This window comes from Festucalex cinctus, chromosome 13, assembly GCF_051991245.1.
Source record: "Festucalex cinctus isolate MCC-2025b chromosome 13, RoL_Fcin_1.0, whole genome shotgun sequence".
Classification (NCBI taxonomy): domain Eukaryota; kingdom Metazoa; phylum Chordata; class Actinopteri; order Syngnathiformes; family Syngnathidae; genus Festucalex; species Festucalex cinctus.
In genome coordinates this window covers 16,626,068-16,640,958 of record NC_135423.1, presented here as the reverse complement: position 1 = coordinate 16,640,958, position 14,891 = coordinate 16,626,068, and the positions used below count along the sequence as shown (strand labels likewise).

General features: G+C 42.9%; 1 protein-coding gene across 1 annotated transcript; it reads right to left on the bottom strand.

Moving 5' to 3' along the window:
- Window positions 1–240: 240 nt before the first annotated feature.
- Window positions 241–14,720, bottom strand: prpf8 (pre-mRNA processing factor 8). Its single transcript, XM_077540708.1, has 43 exons — window positions 14,552–14,720; window positions 13,886–14,009; window positions 13,623–13,791; window positions 13,266–13,430; window positions 12,895–13,113; window positions 12,607–12,819; window positions 12,365–12,490; window positions 12,086–12,191; window positions 11,580–11,770; window positions 11,333–11,452; window positions 11,030–11,219; window positions 10,764–10,883; window positions 10,536–10,670; window positions 10,310–10,439; window positions 9,833–10,029; window positions 9,458–9,664; window positions 9,003–9,166; window positions 8,800–8,926; window positions 8,419–8,611; window positions 8,122–8,309; window positions 7,789–8,027; window positions 7,448–7,594; window positions 7,150–7,360; window positions 6,856–6,972; window positions 6,524–6,771; window positions 6,260–6,439; window positions 5,820–5,955; window positions 5,510–5,679; window positions 5,240–5,369; window positions 4,996–5,142; window positions 4,728–4,888; window positions 4,449–4,640; window positions 4,100–4,337; window positions 3,865–3,993; window positions 3,513–3,626; window positions 3,226–3,399; window positions 2,880–3,073; window positions 2,533–2,772; window positions 1,845–1,986; window positions 1,593–1,733; window positions 1,335–1,474; window positions 895–1,097; window positions 241–777 (listed from the first exon to the last, which is right to left on the bottom strand). The coding sequence occupies exons 2-43, from the start codon at window positions 13,995–13,997 to the stop codon at window positions 623–625; spliced, it is 7,020 nt and encodes a 2,339-aa protein (XP_077396834.1). The 5' UTR covers window positions 13,998–14,009; window positions 14,552–14,720; the 3' UTR covers window positions 241–622.
- Window positions 14,721–14,891: the final 171 nt, after the last annotated feature.

Below are 14,891 nucleotides of genomic sequence, written 5' to 3'. Positions count from 1 at the left end.
CACCACATTCTATTGCAATTATCATATTAACAGGACTTAAACATGCAGGATTGCAGGTTCCACTACATTTTTTTTAACATGATTGTAAAGAGTTCATTGTAAAGGCACAGCTCAAAATGTATTGGTCAATCTACATTCTAACACTCACCTATTGTCATGGAATGTGGGTACGTTTATAAATTAAAGCCATTTTAAGCTACTGCAAAAAAAAAAGAAGTGAATGGACATAAGGACACTTAATTATGTAAAAAAATGCCATCTTTATTTACGTAAATCCAACCTACAATGTCACAGAATAGCAATAGGGAATTAAGTGACAGGGAAATCAACGTTTTACTTCTCAGTTGGCAGGAACAAATACTTCTGCCTTTGAAACAAATAATGAAAATAGAACACTATAGTCCTGTGTACAAATCACCAGACACAAATGCACATTTGATGCAGAACTTTCCTCAAGAAAACAGACTGCAACTAAAGGGGATTGTGGAAACAAATTGAATATGGGAGGAAGAACAAGAGCTATCTAATTTTAACATTAAAATGTCCAAACAGTTACACATGTTCAGGAGAAATTTTACAAGAGTGATTCTGACAGGGCCACCCATAAAACAAGTCTTTCCGCTCAACCATACATATCCTCACGATCGGCGTTGTAGATTTCACCCTCCTGTAATGAGGCAAAGTTTAGGAAGTGTGATGGTCGATGGACTTCGTGGTAGAACTCCTTGGGGTTGGCCAGCTGCAGATCGTACTTCATGTTAGGGTCATGACGTACACCTGAATAGGAGGCGGCAAAAAAAGAAGGAAGTGTGGTGAAAATCTTATTTGAATAGAAATATTATTATGATGCTGGCAAATGACACCACTGTGAAGCGCAATAACAAGGGTACTGACCCATGAAATTGTAGTTCCAGGAAACTTGACCAGGTACCATAAAGAAGCCCAGGAAGCGATCAGAGAGCAACATCTGGACCCTCTCGTAGTGGGACGGCAGGTAACCTTTCGGGTTGTTGCCCTTGTCTGTGTTCTGTCGGCCCCACTCGTAGCCGCTGGGCGTCAGCTTGTAGGCTGTCAGTGTGCAGGAGCCTGGTGTGAAGCTGGAAATGAAACAATATTAGGTTGATGCCTTTGGAATAAAGAAGTTGGAATCGCATTACCACTGATGCAGGACCAGGTTGGACACTGATTTTATTTTTCCTCTCATAAACTTAAATATACCAAATGCTATCAAGTACTGGAGTTAACTGTCATTCGACAGCTTCAAGGTACAAAACTAAACAACTTTAAAAAAAAAACAACAACAAACTTCTCACAAATACCCAGAGAAAGTTTACCTGCAAGTAATGATGATGGTCTTTTCTCCATCCCAAGATGGATTGTCAGCCATGACCTTGGCGTGGGTCGTGACATCCTGGGGGGACAGCTGTGGTGACTCATTAGGTTGTGTGTGGATCCAACCGAGGGGCTCCATTTCCTTTTGGAGAGGAAGATATCTCAGTTTGACTACTTTTAATATTTTAGATATTGATTACGTTGTACCCAAAACAAAAAGAGTCCTTGCGTAGAAGGAAGTGAAGTTTTTCTAATCTTACTTTCAGATATTCGTGTCCTGGCAGCTGGTTGGGCAGGTGGACAGTCTGGTGGGTACCCCATTGAGGCACCATGACGATACAACGGATCTCCTTTACCTGAGGGTTGTCAGGTGGGCTGGTGCCGTACAGGTAGCCTGCAATCTGGATCATAAAACAATCTATTGAGATTCATTCTGCACAGGTGTCAATCAGGATCCAAAGTCACCTGTAATCATTACGACTTTGTAAAACTAACCAACCACTGTAGCATACCTGCGCACGCAAATCTGAAATGCAGATGAACTTCTTGAGAACATTCTTGGGGAGGATGTAGGTGTATCCTGTCTCCTTGATGTCATCAGACGACACATAGATGTGGTTGGTGCGGAGATGGAGGTTGGCAGCAGATATAGCTCTGGCAGGGGAAGTACAACAAGCGTTGAACTTATTACTCAACACAGAAACTACAGTAAATCCCAGAGTAAGTCTCGCCGTGATATTGATTTTTTTTTTTTGCATGTATTACTTTGAAGGGAAAGTAAAAATTGTTATTTACAATAATATGTTCTAAACAGGACATTCTTTTAATATTGCGTTTGTGAAATATGAATTAAGCATAAAAAGCCACCCGTTTTGATCCATCTCAAAGGGCGGCCATTTTGCCACTCATTTCCAGTCGACAGCAAGTGGCAAAATGGCCACCCCAAGACAGATAAAAACAGGTGCATTTTGCTGCTTAATTCATATTCCACAAAAGTAATATTAGTCAGAAACCATATTTAGACTGTGGGTCAGTGCAGACCATATTGTAAAGAAATGTTTTGACTTGACTTCCCTTTCAAGCTGTTAATTAAAACACATTATAGAAACAAAAATCATATTTACATAGTTTTCATATTAAAATATATTTAGACACTAGACAGTATATATAGAAGGGGGGAAAAAATAATCTGCCACATACCTGACCCTCCATTCCGTCTTGGAGGAGAACGTCTGCGTCTCGTAGTTCGATGTGGTTGAAGTGATGATCTCATCGCCGTGTTTGTTGACTGTGCGCGTCTGTGTGGCAGTGAGCTGCGATTGCTCTTTGGTCTGCTTCTCAATCTCAGCGATCTGCTGGCGTTGCTGCGAGGGAGCCGAGATCTCCATACCCAGGATGATGTCACGGATCTCAGATTGGGTGAGTGATGCCACGTTCACACTTGGAGGGGGAGAAGCAGCAGACGCGTGTTGGGTGCTCGATTCTTTTGTCGTGTTCCTCATGGTTCACACAAAGTTTACTTGGTTCAGCCCACACGAGAGACTTACTTGTTCTTTTTGCCGTAGTCAGCCAGAATGAGGTCTTTGAGCTGCACTTCTACTTTGATCCATTCCTCATCTGTGAGAGTGGGCCAAATGTGGTGAGGCTCAGTGATGGTGGTCTTATCAGGTTTGAGAATCACTTTGGCACGGTCATTGTTGACGTGGAGTGCTCGTAGGATCAGGATGAGTCGAGAGAAGGCCTAGAGATGGAGCGAATAACAAAAACTTATTACACACAGACAAGTAAGCAATCAGTCAAATGTTTCAGATAATTCATGTTTGCAAATGAACCATGAGTGGAATATACCAAATCTTAAAATCATAGCATTTTGTAGTACTGAGGAAGACTCACTGTGTAAGATGAAATGGTCTTAAGCCAGTCATCGTACAGGTTGAACAGCACCATCTGGGGCTCGGTGGCTTTGAGGATGAGGTCTCCAAACTTCTCCACTTTGAGACAGGCCTGGAAGGGCAGCTGCAACTCGGAGCCCTTGATCACAATGTTGGGGAAGTCAAGCAAGTGGACCTGAGGAAAGAAAAAGATGCCATCAGAAATTTAATATATTCAACTTTTGTGAACATTCAGAGTTCATAATTCATAACTCATGAATCAAATATTACTAGGTGTGGCTATCTTACCTCCAGAGGGTCCAGCATACCCTTCCTGGTCACAATGATCTGCTTCGGCTGCTCCTCCACAGGGAGAGAGCGGATCAAGGCAGCAACTTCTTCAGCTGTCTTCCATTTAGCAAGCTACAATTAAATGAAATTGCATTATTAGTGGGTACCAACATTTTTATTTTAATGCCTAATCATCAACTGAGGTGACACCACTTGTTTGTCACTTCTCCAAAAATAATGGTTGCTAATCCTTTGCAGACAAGCAACTTAAGGTATCATTGCTCCAATTGCTCTCTAAAGCCAATAGAAAGTCCATCAGTGTGGTCACTGAACTTCAGCGTGGTCAATTTATGTTCATTTATGTTCTTACCTGCCCAAGACGTTTCTGTCCAGCCCACACAGATGTGTGAATGATCTTGAGGAAGAGCTGTCCAGTCCTGGGGTTGAAGATGAAAATGGCTCCGTTGATGGGTTTAGTGGTCAAGTTGCCCTCAAAGGTCTGATAAAAAAATGAAAATACATCTGAACATTAGATGAGTCGATAGTGATAACTGACATTACTTGGAGAATATTGTGAATCATGTGGAGTATGAGTCAGCACACACCTTGTGGATGGTGACTCTGTAGACGTTTGTGTCGTCCACAAACCAAATGATTTGGTTAGAGAAGAGCTCCCCGTAGTTTTGTGACGACAAGTAGGGCTCAGTGGGCTCAGAGGAGTAGAGCTGGAGACCCTTGCGGATGCGCTCCCTCAGCACATACAGGGCGGGGTTGGCCTTCATAATCTTGGCCATGGCCTGCTGAATCAAAGGCTTGCTACCCGGGAACCAGTTTCCATAGCCGCTGCACGAAGACAGGAAATGCAGAATTTGGCCAATCATGTTGATTTGTTGAGGTTAAGATTTACACAAGAGCATGCAAGGTGAATTTACTACTGGTTCAAACAATACTAACCTGTGGAGGTTGTAAGCCAAGTCGATGGCAATCAGCACCCCAGTGGGGGAAGGGTAGATACTCATGTTGTCTGTGGTGTAGTCCAAGAACTTGGCCCTGGCGTAGCGCTCAATGTCGTGCGAGTCGTAGTCGCCCCAACGCAGCTGAATGTCAATCCAGTATTTCTGTGTGGTGGTACTGTCCATCACATCCCTGCAAGAAGAGCAGCAGCAATTGACTCAACAATTTTTTCTGATCATACAGAACATTCCCATTTATTTTGATATTACAATTTCTTACTTTGAGTCCGCAAGCAGAGATGGTCGAGAGACATTCCACTTGTAGGATGCAAAAAGGAGGATGTCGGCACAGGATGAGTTCATCTTGTATGATTTCCTGGGGTGGATGGTCTCTTTCTGTACAGTCTCGATCTCCAGAGCATCTAGTTCCTGGTCAAACACCTGAAAGCACAAACAGTCACATTTGTACAAGAAGAAAATGGGATTATAATCTTGCATTTTCTGTTATACCACATAAATTATATGATAGAAGTAAAATGAAAACCAACCTGACAGAGATCCATGACAATGCTCTCGTGGATCTTCTGCCACAAGTGAGCTCTGAAGATCTGAATGAGGGAGATCTTCAGGGTGGGAATCTTTCCATGCATGAAGATTCCAGTCAGGTCAAGTTGCACCTGGAAACCCACATAGACCTACAAACAAGAAGCAGGAGAAAACTATTAGCTTGTATTAAGCTTTGAATACCCAATATTACTTTTAACAAAAACTAAGTTATATAGGTGGCCTTACATTGGCTCTGTTAATTGTGGGCGACCACCAGAGGGTGAAGCGACGGTTTGGAATTTGGTTGAGACCAGATCGTTGAGCATTTGTCAGCTTCTTCCATTTCATGGATTCTTCAAATCCGCTGGCCTTCTCCCTGCATGCCAGAAAGACAATTGACTCACATTTAATCTAATTCTACATTGACAGAACATCCACATTATGGAACACTGTTATTTTGTGATGTGTATGTATTCCGTTTTCAAATACGTTGATTGTGTTCCCATATTTTCTCACCAGAAGAGACCCTCCCAGGTAGGGAAGTAAGTGCCTTTAAAGAGTGTGTGTTCCAGGATGCCCTCAACGCCACCTAAGGCCTGGATCATGTCTGTGCGATAGTTGTTGAGGTTCCATAGTTTACCATCATGCCTCTGGTGGGTCCACCAAAATGGATTCTGCTTTAACACCTGCAATCCACAGAGAACTCTAAATGCAAAGTCACACGAATGTTTACCATCTAATGTTGAGTCATCACATGTTCAGGCTGACAGGAAATGGGTTCAACTTGAAATATAACACATTTCAATCACATCTCGTTCTGCTGTACCTGGTATTGTTTAAAATCTGTCCTGACTCTCCAGCCCTTGTCATAGGCCAGTGTGTGTCTGTCCTTTTGGAAAAGGGTGTTGATACGTGGGATTCCTCTGTCCCACGAGTCCTCTAAATCCTCCAAGGTCAGTCGCCTGGCAGATAGACACAAAAGGGCATTTGTTTCAGTTGGAATTCTAACCCTCTTTCTGTATTGTTCATGTAAAACTAGAAATGCTCGGGTAAAGATGACCAAAATGGCTCCCACGTGATAGATAATGAATTCCCATGCATTCCAAAAAATATATTAGGGTGAAGCAAATCGCCATTGAGGGATTAAATTTAAATTAAGCATATTTAAAAAAAAAAAAAAAAAAAATCAAAAATCTCAATAAATAACTAAATCTAATGTTACCTGGTGAGACATATTTAAAACCAATAATCCACAGAAAAACATACCTGTTCTGTGCAATAGCCTCTTGCCTCTTCAGGGCATACTCAGCCCACACCCTCTGCGAGTCAATGAACTCACTTTCCCATGGCTGAATGTAACGGTACAAATTTGGAATGAGCTGGTCCTCTTCATGACTCATTCCAGACCTGAAGTGGGTGATTCCCACATCTGTCTGCTTGGACCAACTGACATGAAGGGAAGGAAGGGTTTAAACATAACATAACGAATAATTAATTTTCAAGTCAAGTAAAATACGGATCCTGACTTACCGCAGATCAGACTGTGGTATGAGCACATGGCCCATGGACAACATGCCCAGGCCGCCCAACTCTTTGGGAGTGTAGAACACAACAGGCGGGAAACGGCTAGGCATTTTAGAGTTCAGCCCGATCTTGATACGGGTCTGAATCTTGTTCTCACACTTCACCAGCAGATCCAGCAGCTCCTGTGTGTTGACTACTGCTTCACGGAAGTAGGTCATCAGGCCAATAAGAGCTGTGTTCCATTTGTTTACAATCTAGAGGTAGGAATAATGGGACATTACGAGAACCATAGGTTTCAGTGTTTAAGTCAGCAGGTTTATATCTTTGCTCTGTCTTACCTTTGTAAACGTGGTCGAGCCTGAGGCCATCAGGATCTGGCGCACTCTGTTGTGGAAGCGCTGCATTGATTCATCATCCACGCGCAGGAAACACTGAGCTGTCCTCTCTTTGGTAACCTATGAATGCAAAAATAGTAACCATTAACCATTCAATAAGGTAATGGGATATGCAAATAATCATCTGGTTATTCGGCGGAATAATCAATAAGATAATCGATTCTAAAAATATTTGATAGTGAAAGACCTAAACTCTGGAAGACTGATATATATCAACGAGATACGGTGTTTTCTCACCTCATTCTGTAAGTTCCAGACACCATCTTTGTGGGTGAACTCCTCATAGCTTGTTCGACATTTAGGCAAGATGCGGCACTCAAATCCACACATGTTGAAGAGCAGGTTGGGGTTGTCTTTGCTGTAGACTGAAACAAAGCTGTTCTCCCACTGAACTGTGGTCACTGACCTCGGCAGGCGGTTCTTGATGTCCCAAAAGACGGCACGCCCACTGAGAAACGAGCAATAAAGTTATGCTATTTTTCATATACTTCTTTAACCTGGACACACTTGTGTAAAAAGAGGGATGAAGACCTACAGATTCACATCGTGCTTCATCAGTCTCATTCGGGCATCACGTGGCCAGCACTTTTTGTTATTGTAGCCCACAATGTTCTCATTGTTGGGGTCAGGGTGCTCTGTCAGGTACCTCTGGATGAGGTCTCTTGCCTCATCAGCAGAAAACCTGATGAAGGCATAAAAATGTTATTTGGTATTTCAATTAACAAGCCAATATTTACAAAGAGACTACAAAACATACTATTAGACAAAGCAGATGTGATAATGACATCAATTCAGAGAATATACTTTTGTCCATCAGACACGTACTGCCAGAGTTCTCTTTCAAAACAAACACAGGAAGAGCTGAGTCAATCTAACCTGAAGAAGATGTGAATGCGGTCAATGTAGCGGCAGTACAGCCGGATCGGGTGGGCACTTTCTGTTGCCGTATCTTGGAAACTGAGGAAATCGTTGGGCATTTGGGGTGGGCCTGCCATCTCGCTGGCACGGTGCAAGCCCAGCACCAGCAGATCCATTACCAGGCCGTAGTACTGTACAATGAACGAGGCAAACTGGAGTCCCCGGATGATGCCATAAGAGTTTGTGTGGTTCATGTCCTACAAAAGAATTGCACACACCAACCAGGTTTACATTTAGTAATGCGGAAAATGAAAAGATTTAAAAATATTTGAGTAAATCCCTGTTGTTTACCTTGTAGTTGATGACAACATTGTTCTTGGCTGTCATATAATCAGCAATGTTGTGGTCAACAATGAGACGTAGCAGCCTATTAAGCAACGTCAAGTCAATCTTCTCATACATCTTTTCATAGCGGGACTCTAGCATCACATTGCACTCTCCTTCTGCAGTTTCCCAAACATCTTGCAAGTTGTTAATGCCTGCAAAGAACAAGTTAACAATTCAGTCCAGATAGCTTTGTATAGCTGAGTGTGTGTGTGTCCTAAAAGATTCAGTATGTTGTATAAATCATTATATGACAGCTCTGACCTTGGCACCACTTGTAGACGAGCAATGGAGGTGGTTCAGTATCAGCCGGTTTGATCCAGGGTGGGAAGAGTCGCCTCTTGTCTGCTTCATACCATAGATATTGATCAAGGTAGGCATCTGTGATCTTCTCCAGGGGCTCGACATCATACACTGGCACCAGGTGGCTGTACAGGTCCATGAACTCAATTCCCACCTATACCGGAAAAAAACAGGGCTGACTGTGCTGATGTGGCTTTGGATTCAATGGCTACGATTGCAGGGGTGGGGGGGTTGGGGAATCTGATTTCTATTTGAAGCATATTTCTTTGTAAATTGCAAGTATGGATGCATCCACGCAATGCCTGAGGAGAGAGGGGGGGGGGGGGGCAGTTTTATGCTGACCTCTTTGAAGGCTCGCTGTGTGAGCAGGTGACGTTTGATCCTGGACAGAGCCTCGTGAGGGTTGTCATAAGCCTGCTCGATCAGCCCGAGCTCTTCCCTCTGAGACTGGTTCAAGCGGGACTTCACACTAGAACACACAAAGGGACATCAATGAAGACATCTCTTACATAGCAATTAATATCAAATGTTGAATGGATGCTTACCTGTAAGCCTCTTTAAGTCTTTCCAGGGCCAGGATTAGCAGCTTGGTGTCATGTTTGTATGAGAGTGGAGGAAAGGGGATTGGTGAGAAACGTCGACTTTCCAGCCAGTGCACAGTTGTGGTGTAAATGGCTACAGCTTCCTCAGCTGTGATGTAAGGACCATCCTGAACGCAAATCATAGCCACTTAAAAATGTGAGAAAATTATAGATACATTTGTGACTACCTTAAACCAGAAATGAATTAGATCATTGAGTAATGAGTACTATTACAAGCAATGTCTTAATGATGACAGGTCAACTGCAGGTGCAGCCAAGAAACAAAAGCCATCATTAAATGTAATATCCCTCCAGTTCTTACGCATATGCAAGCAGACCAATGCAAGTGCGTCTCAGTAAGAGGTTTCCACACAAAACAATAAATAGTGCTATTTTTCTTCTCTCTCTGTGTGCAATACCTTCAAATAGTTGTGCTGTCTCTCCTGCTCAGCCTTCAAGTACAAACGGGTCAGTCTTCCCAGGTTCTTTTTGCAGACCGTCTTGTCTACAGTGGCCCCACGGCGGATTCGCTCACGATTGTAGTGGGCCGTGTTGGTCCACCAGTCAGCTTTGGCTTTCACGTAGCGCAGGATCATGTTCTCAATGGGTGTTGGCAAACCAGGTACCTACAGAATTTGGACTCTTTAGTTTTATAGTATTAACACAAGCATTTCTTATTATACATTATGATAAATGGACAGTTTTTATATAACGCTCGAACTACACCATATGGTACCCAAAGCGCTTTACAATTGAAGGACCCCCGCAAACGCAAAAGCTTACATGGTACCCACCTTCCATGGGATGTTGGCCTTCCAGCACCTCCAAGACTCACTGAGGTGCTGTAAGATAGTTCTGGCTTTGTTCTGCTTGATACCCTCAGGCATCATGTCCAAGATGTCGTGCATCACAGCAGCACGCAACTCCAGGTCAAAGTGCGACTCCACGCGCTGTTTGGTCACAGTCTTGGCCACACCCTTGGAGTGACGCCCTGCATGGAAATTTTACCAATACTGTTTATGCAAAATGACATTTCAAGTGTCCAGATCTTTGCAGTTTTGACTTTGCATAACATGACCATTATTAGAATATCATCAGAGCAACTGATGTTGCATAACCTGCTTGGCAGGGTAAATGTTTATACCGTCAATTACCAACAGATTTTATGGTTACAGAAAAACCTGCATCATCACTGGGTCCTGTAGCATCTTTAATTTGGTATGTGATGTTAAATACAAGACAATCATGAAAATCATAAGAACGTGACCCACCTTCAAACTGCCTGGCCAGCAGATTTCCAAGCCACCTCTCCAACAGTGGCGTTATGCCCCTCATGAAGAAAAGCCACACCCTCCAACCAGGTGCCCAGAAGCCACAGCCTGGTCCTTTGCCAACAGGGCCCTGAATTAACAAATAGAACATGACTCAAAAGGCAATGAAGGTTTTCAAAGTCATATTGGTTGGCAACAAAAACAAACCAGAAAAGATTACACTTACTGTATTGAAGCGGTAGTAAATGAGATGTTTCAGATCTTTGCACATCCGGATTTGTCTCATCAGTTTGTACTTGTAGCGATACATGCCAGTCAGCTGTCCCACATGAGCAAAGATGTACTGCAGACCATCAGCCAACTAAGGTACAAAGACAGTTCTGCATTTAGTTCTACAAAACTGCCTGCAGTATAAAACTCAGAAGGATAAAGTTTTGGGGTACAAATAGCTAACCTGGAATGCATCCACATTTCCCAGTCTGTACTGCACATGACTGTCCACCACCAGCTTGCTGAGTCGCAACACCTCTCTACAGAGATGGAACGCATTGCCAAATCTTGACTTTTTACGTTCCTGGGGGACAAAAACAGTGTCAGGTGGATGAAAACAGACAAGTGGGGTTCCGAAACAAAGAAATAATTTAAATGATACCATTTACAGCTTTACGTTGGAATTATTTTATTTAAAAAAAAAAAAAAGTTATGTATTTTAGTCTGCACCTTTGTGGTCAGTGTCTTGACAGGCTTCAAGTTGAAGTTGTAGTCCAGATGCAGGTAGTTGAGGTTCTTTCGGTGGATAAGCAGATTGAGCATGTTGTAACCCTGTCGGCAGACCTGCAGGCCCACCTCCACCCAGTCGAGCTTGGTGGACTGAAAGAACTTTGTGGCCTTGAAGGAACGGAAAAGATACCTACAAGGCAAGAGAAATCTTAATATGCAATCCGATCTGATGAGTACCGTAAATATGCTTCAATGAGAGCATGAGACATCCCAAATAAAATTTAAACATCCAGTGAGGCACACCTCTTTTTCTGGGCCTTGGGGGGTCTGTGTTTGAGAGCATTGAGCACATAGTACTTCAGAAGTTTCTGGTATGACACACGGACTTTTACTGGTTGTCCGGCAGGGCAGTGCTCACGATACCTGCAAAACAAATGGCAATAGTATTTAAAAACAAAAAACAAAACAAAAAACTATTTATTGAATAAAGCTCCAAGAACTTAATTCTATTAAAGATTGTAAATTTGCCAATGTTTTTTTTTCCACTCACCAGTTCTTGATGAGAGGGATATCTATGGCCCTCCTGGTGCGACCTGAACGCAAGTTGAAAGGTCTTGGCGCCCACAGCAAAGCAATGCCATTGGCTGTGTTGTCAGTGTAGAGAGGAGTCTCCTTGAGGAAGGGCTCCACAAACTCAGGAAGCTCAAACTCCTCGTCATCATCAGGAAGAGGCTCTTGGCTCTGAAAGAAAGCAGAGAGTAGCCGTCACAATACAATGTAAGACAAATTTGAACCGTCACAAAATCTCATAAATTAGATTTTGTGTGCAATATATGAATGTTGACGACAGGCTAACTGCATCTACAGCCAGCGATAAATGAAAGCCACCATTCACTTTAATATTCCTCCAGTTCTTACGCACAGGCAAGCAGGTCAATGCAAGTGCGACTCGGTTGGAGGGTGTGTATGTGTAATGCTGACAACTTCACTCAAAACTTTTAAGAATTCACGTACATGTATATATCGTTGGGGTTATCTTGTTACAAGCACATTTACCTTGACTGAATGCCTGTGTGAAATGGGGTTGATCAGTGGATCAAAGTAAAATGCAGGAAGATCTGGATCCTCCGTCTTGATGAAAACCACATTTGGGGTGTGGTACCTGCACACAAGTGAATCAGTGGAAGTGCATCACAACCAGGAAAAGACAATTTCAGTACTTCTAATACAAAGAACAATGGTGAAATATGTCCCTACAACTAATCACTTGAATGTTTTTGATAATAAACATCAATGGAAATTCAAACCAAATGCCACTGTAGATGAAAAACCTACCAGGTGAGGTGGACATGGTGCGGCAAGTTGTTGTACAGGTAAGGGAAAGCTATTTTGTACTCTGTCCTGATAGGCTGTCTGATGATTATCTTGTTGATGTCATTGAACTCATTCCAGTCTTCATCCCTATTTGAGAAAAAAAGGCATTAAGATTGAAACAGTACAAAACAAGATATGAGTTTGGCAACTGAAAATAAAGTTGCTGAATAATGTGCGTTTTGGTGACGCCTGATAGTTCTTACTGGAGGTTAATGTCTCGAACAAGAGGCTCAAATTTTGGTCCTCCGGGTATGGCCATGTTTAAAGCCTTGGACGTGAAGAAGGCCTTAAGGTCAAACAGATAGAAGTAGTTGTAATCCACCAAGTCAGTCAGCAGCTGATTGGCCAAGCGGTACAACGTGGACATCATGGGGAGTGAGAACTGCCATCGACGATAAGTGGTGCCATTCACAAACCTGAAAAGCAAACGAAAAGCAGTGTTAGAGGGAATTTTTGTAAATAACAAATGAACTTTTCAAGAGGCCTCTTACTTTGTGGTGTCTTTGAGGGGCTGGTGCTCATACAACCATTCCACAACAGGACCATCCTCCTCTGTGTCCAGCTCCATTTGAATGGCCTCCAGAGGTTCGACATCAAGAATGTTGTCTGCGTAATCCAGCGGCGGCTCCTCATCATCAAACGGCGGGAAGCGCATCCTCTTGAAATGTCGTCTGTCACGCTTCTCTCGACGCATCATGATCCACATCGTGCTGAGAGAAAGCCAGGATTAATAAATACTCTAATCTCAAACATATGGTCAGTGGCAGAGGCAGAAAGAAATATTTAACATGCAATGCCAGGGTCTTCAACTTAATTGATAGCAGCAGTTTAATTCAAATAGACAGGGGATACTCCTCCTTACCCCCATTGGGCGATGTAGACTGGCTCGATAACCCATGGTATTTCATTCACAAATGAAATGGCTCCAGTGATGTGGTAGAGTACGGGTACATCTCTGATCTGTTCCCAAGGCATCGGCATGTTTTCCAGCAGTTTCAGCACAGCATGTGGCATGTACTTGAGGGCACTGTTTGAAAGGGGGTGGGGGAACAAAAACTGCATAAGTCTAGATAGAAACAGTTGAAATTTTTAGACCATTGGACTCATATTTTATTTGAAATGTGCATGCACAGGCATTCTATTCAACTGCATTATAAGATAACAGCAAATAAAGCAACTAATCTATTACACAATTAATGTCGTGTATTTAAATTCTTACCCTAAGTAGACCCTCTTGTCATGCCGAAACTTCCTATTGGTCATGTCACCATGGTCCCTGATGATCTTCCGGACATGTTCAGGAGGCATGTCTTCCTTCTGAGCATCCACAAAACCAAACTTTCTTTTCTCCGAGTAGCGCTTTGCCTGCAACTGCTGCCATTTCCTCGCTGTGTGGTTGGAAGACATTTTACACATGACATAATCCCACAGGTCTAATTTCGAGTATAGACATGCAAATAAATCTGCGGATATGAAGCAAACCTTTCTCTTGGAGTTTCTCTTCGGTCATGTAGTCGGGGACTTGTGGTGGAAGGGGAACACCCGGAGGTGGGATCCCCGCTGGGACCCCGCGGAAGGGGAAGGCAACGGCCATTGTGCCTCACAACTACATATAAGAACAATAAACACGTAATATTAATGAAGGATACTAACTGGATTCTCTTAGTATGTACGGACGCTGCATTAGCTTTCCTAGTAATTCATACTGCGCAAATCAAGTCTCAGACTAATTGAGTAGTTGTATCAAGAATATAGTCAAACGTTGAGAAAACACTTTTTTTTTTTTTAACTACGTGGTTAAAATTATGGTTTTTTGTATGATAGTTGACAGAAGAGCCGATGTGAGGCTAACATCAGAACTGTAGTGTACAGCTAGTTAGCTAACCCATTGCGGAACGGCAACAACATAAACTTGAAACAAATCCAATCGTATGACTATTTATGTATAAAACGTAACAAGCTAGCACTAGGAGTAATTGTTTTAGTATGGGGTGGAATAAAAGTCCTCGTTTCGACTTTTTCTACTAAGCGGAACAATGGCGCTGAAGGCCAAACGTGGTAATGGCGGCGCGAAAGCTATAAGCTAACCAATTAGCACAGCGGCCAAGGCAAGGAAGTTACAATTTCAATCAACGCAGCATCGCTCACCGTGCTCCCTTCGCTCCCACGACGATTTGTTGACCTGGAAGAACCTTTTTTTTTTAATGCACGCTCTTGTTCACCAAACCATGTTTCATTCGATGCAGTAAACTGCATCACACACGAAGAGCAACGATGGTCACACGACGTACGCCGACTGGTTGAATTCCTGGCGGAAAATACGTCAGATGAATGACGTTTACGACTGAAACGAAATGAGCCTACGCTGAAAAAAATGCGTAAGCGCTACTCACTGGTGCCCGGATGCGAAAATTTCCGGCTATCTACTGCCACCTACAGTGTTGGAGTGTATCTGTATCCAACAGCATTATATTTTCAACTGTATCAC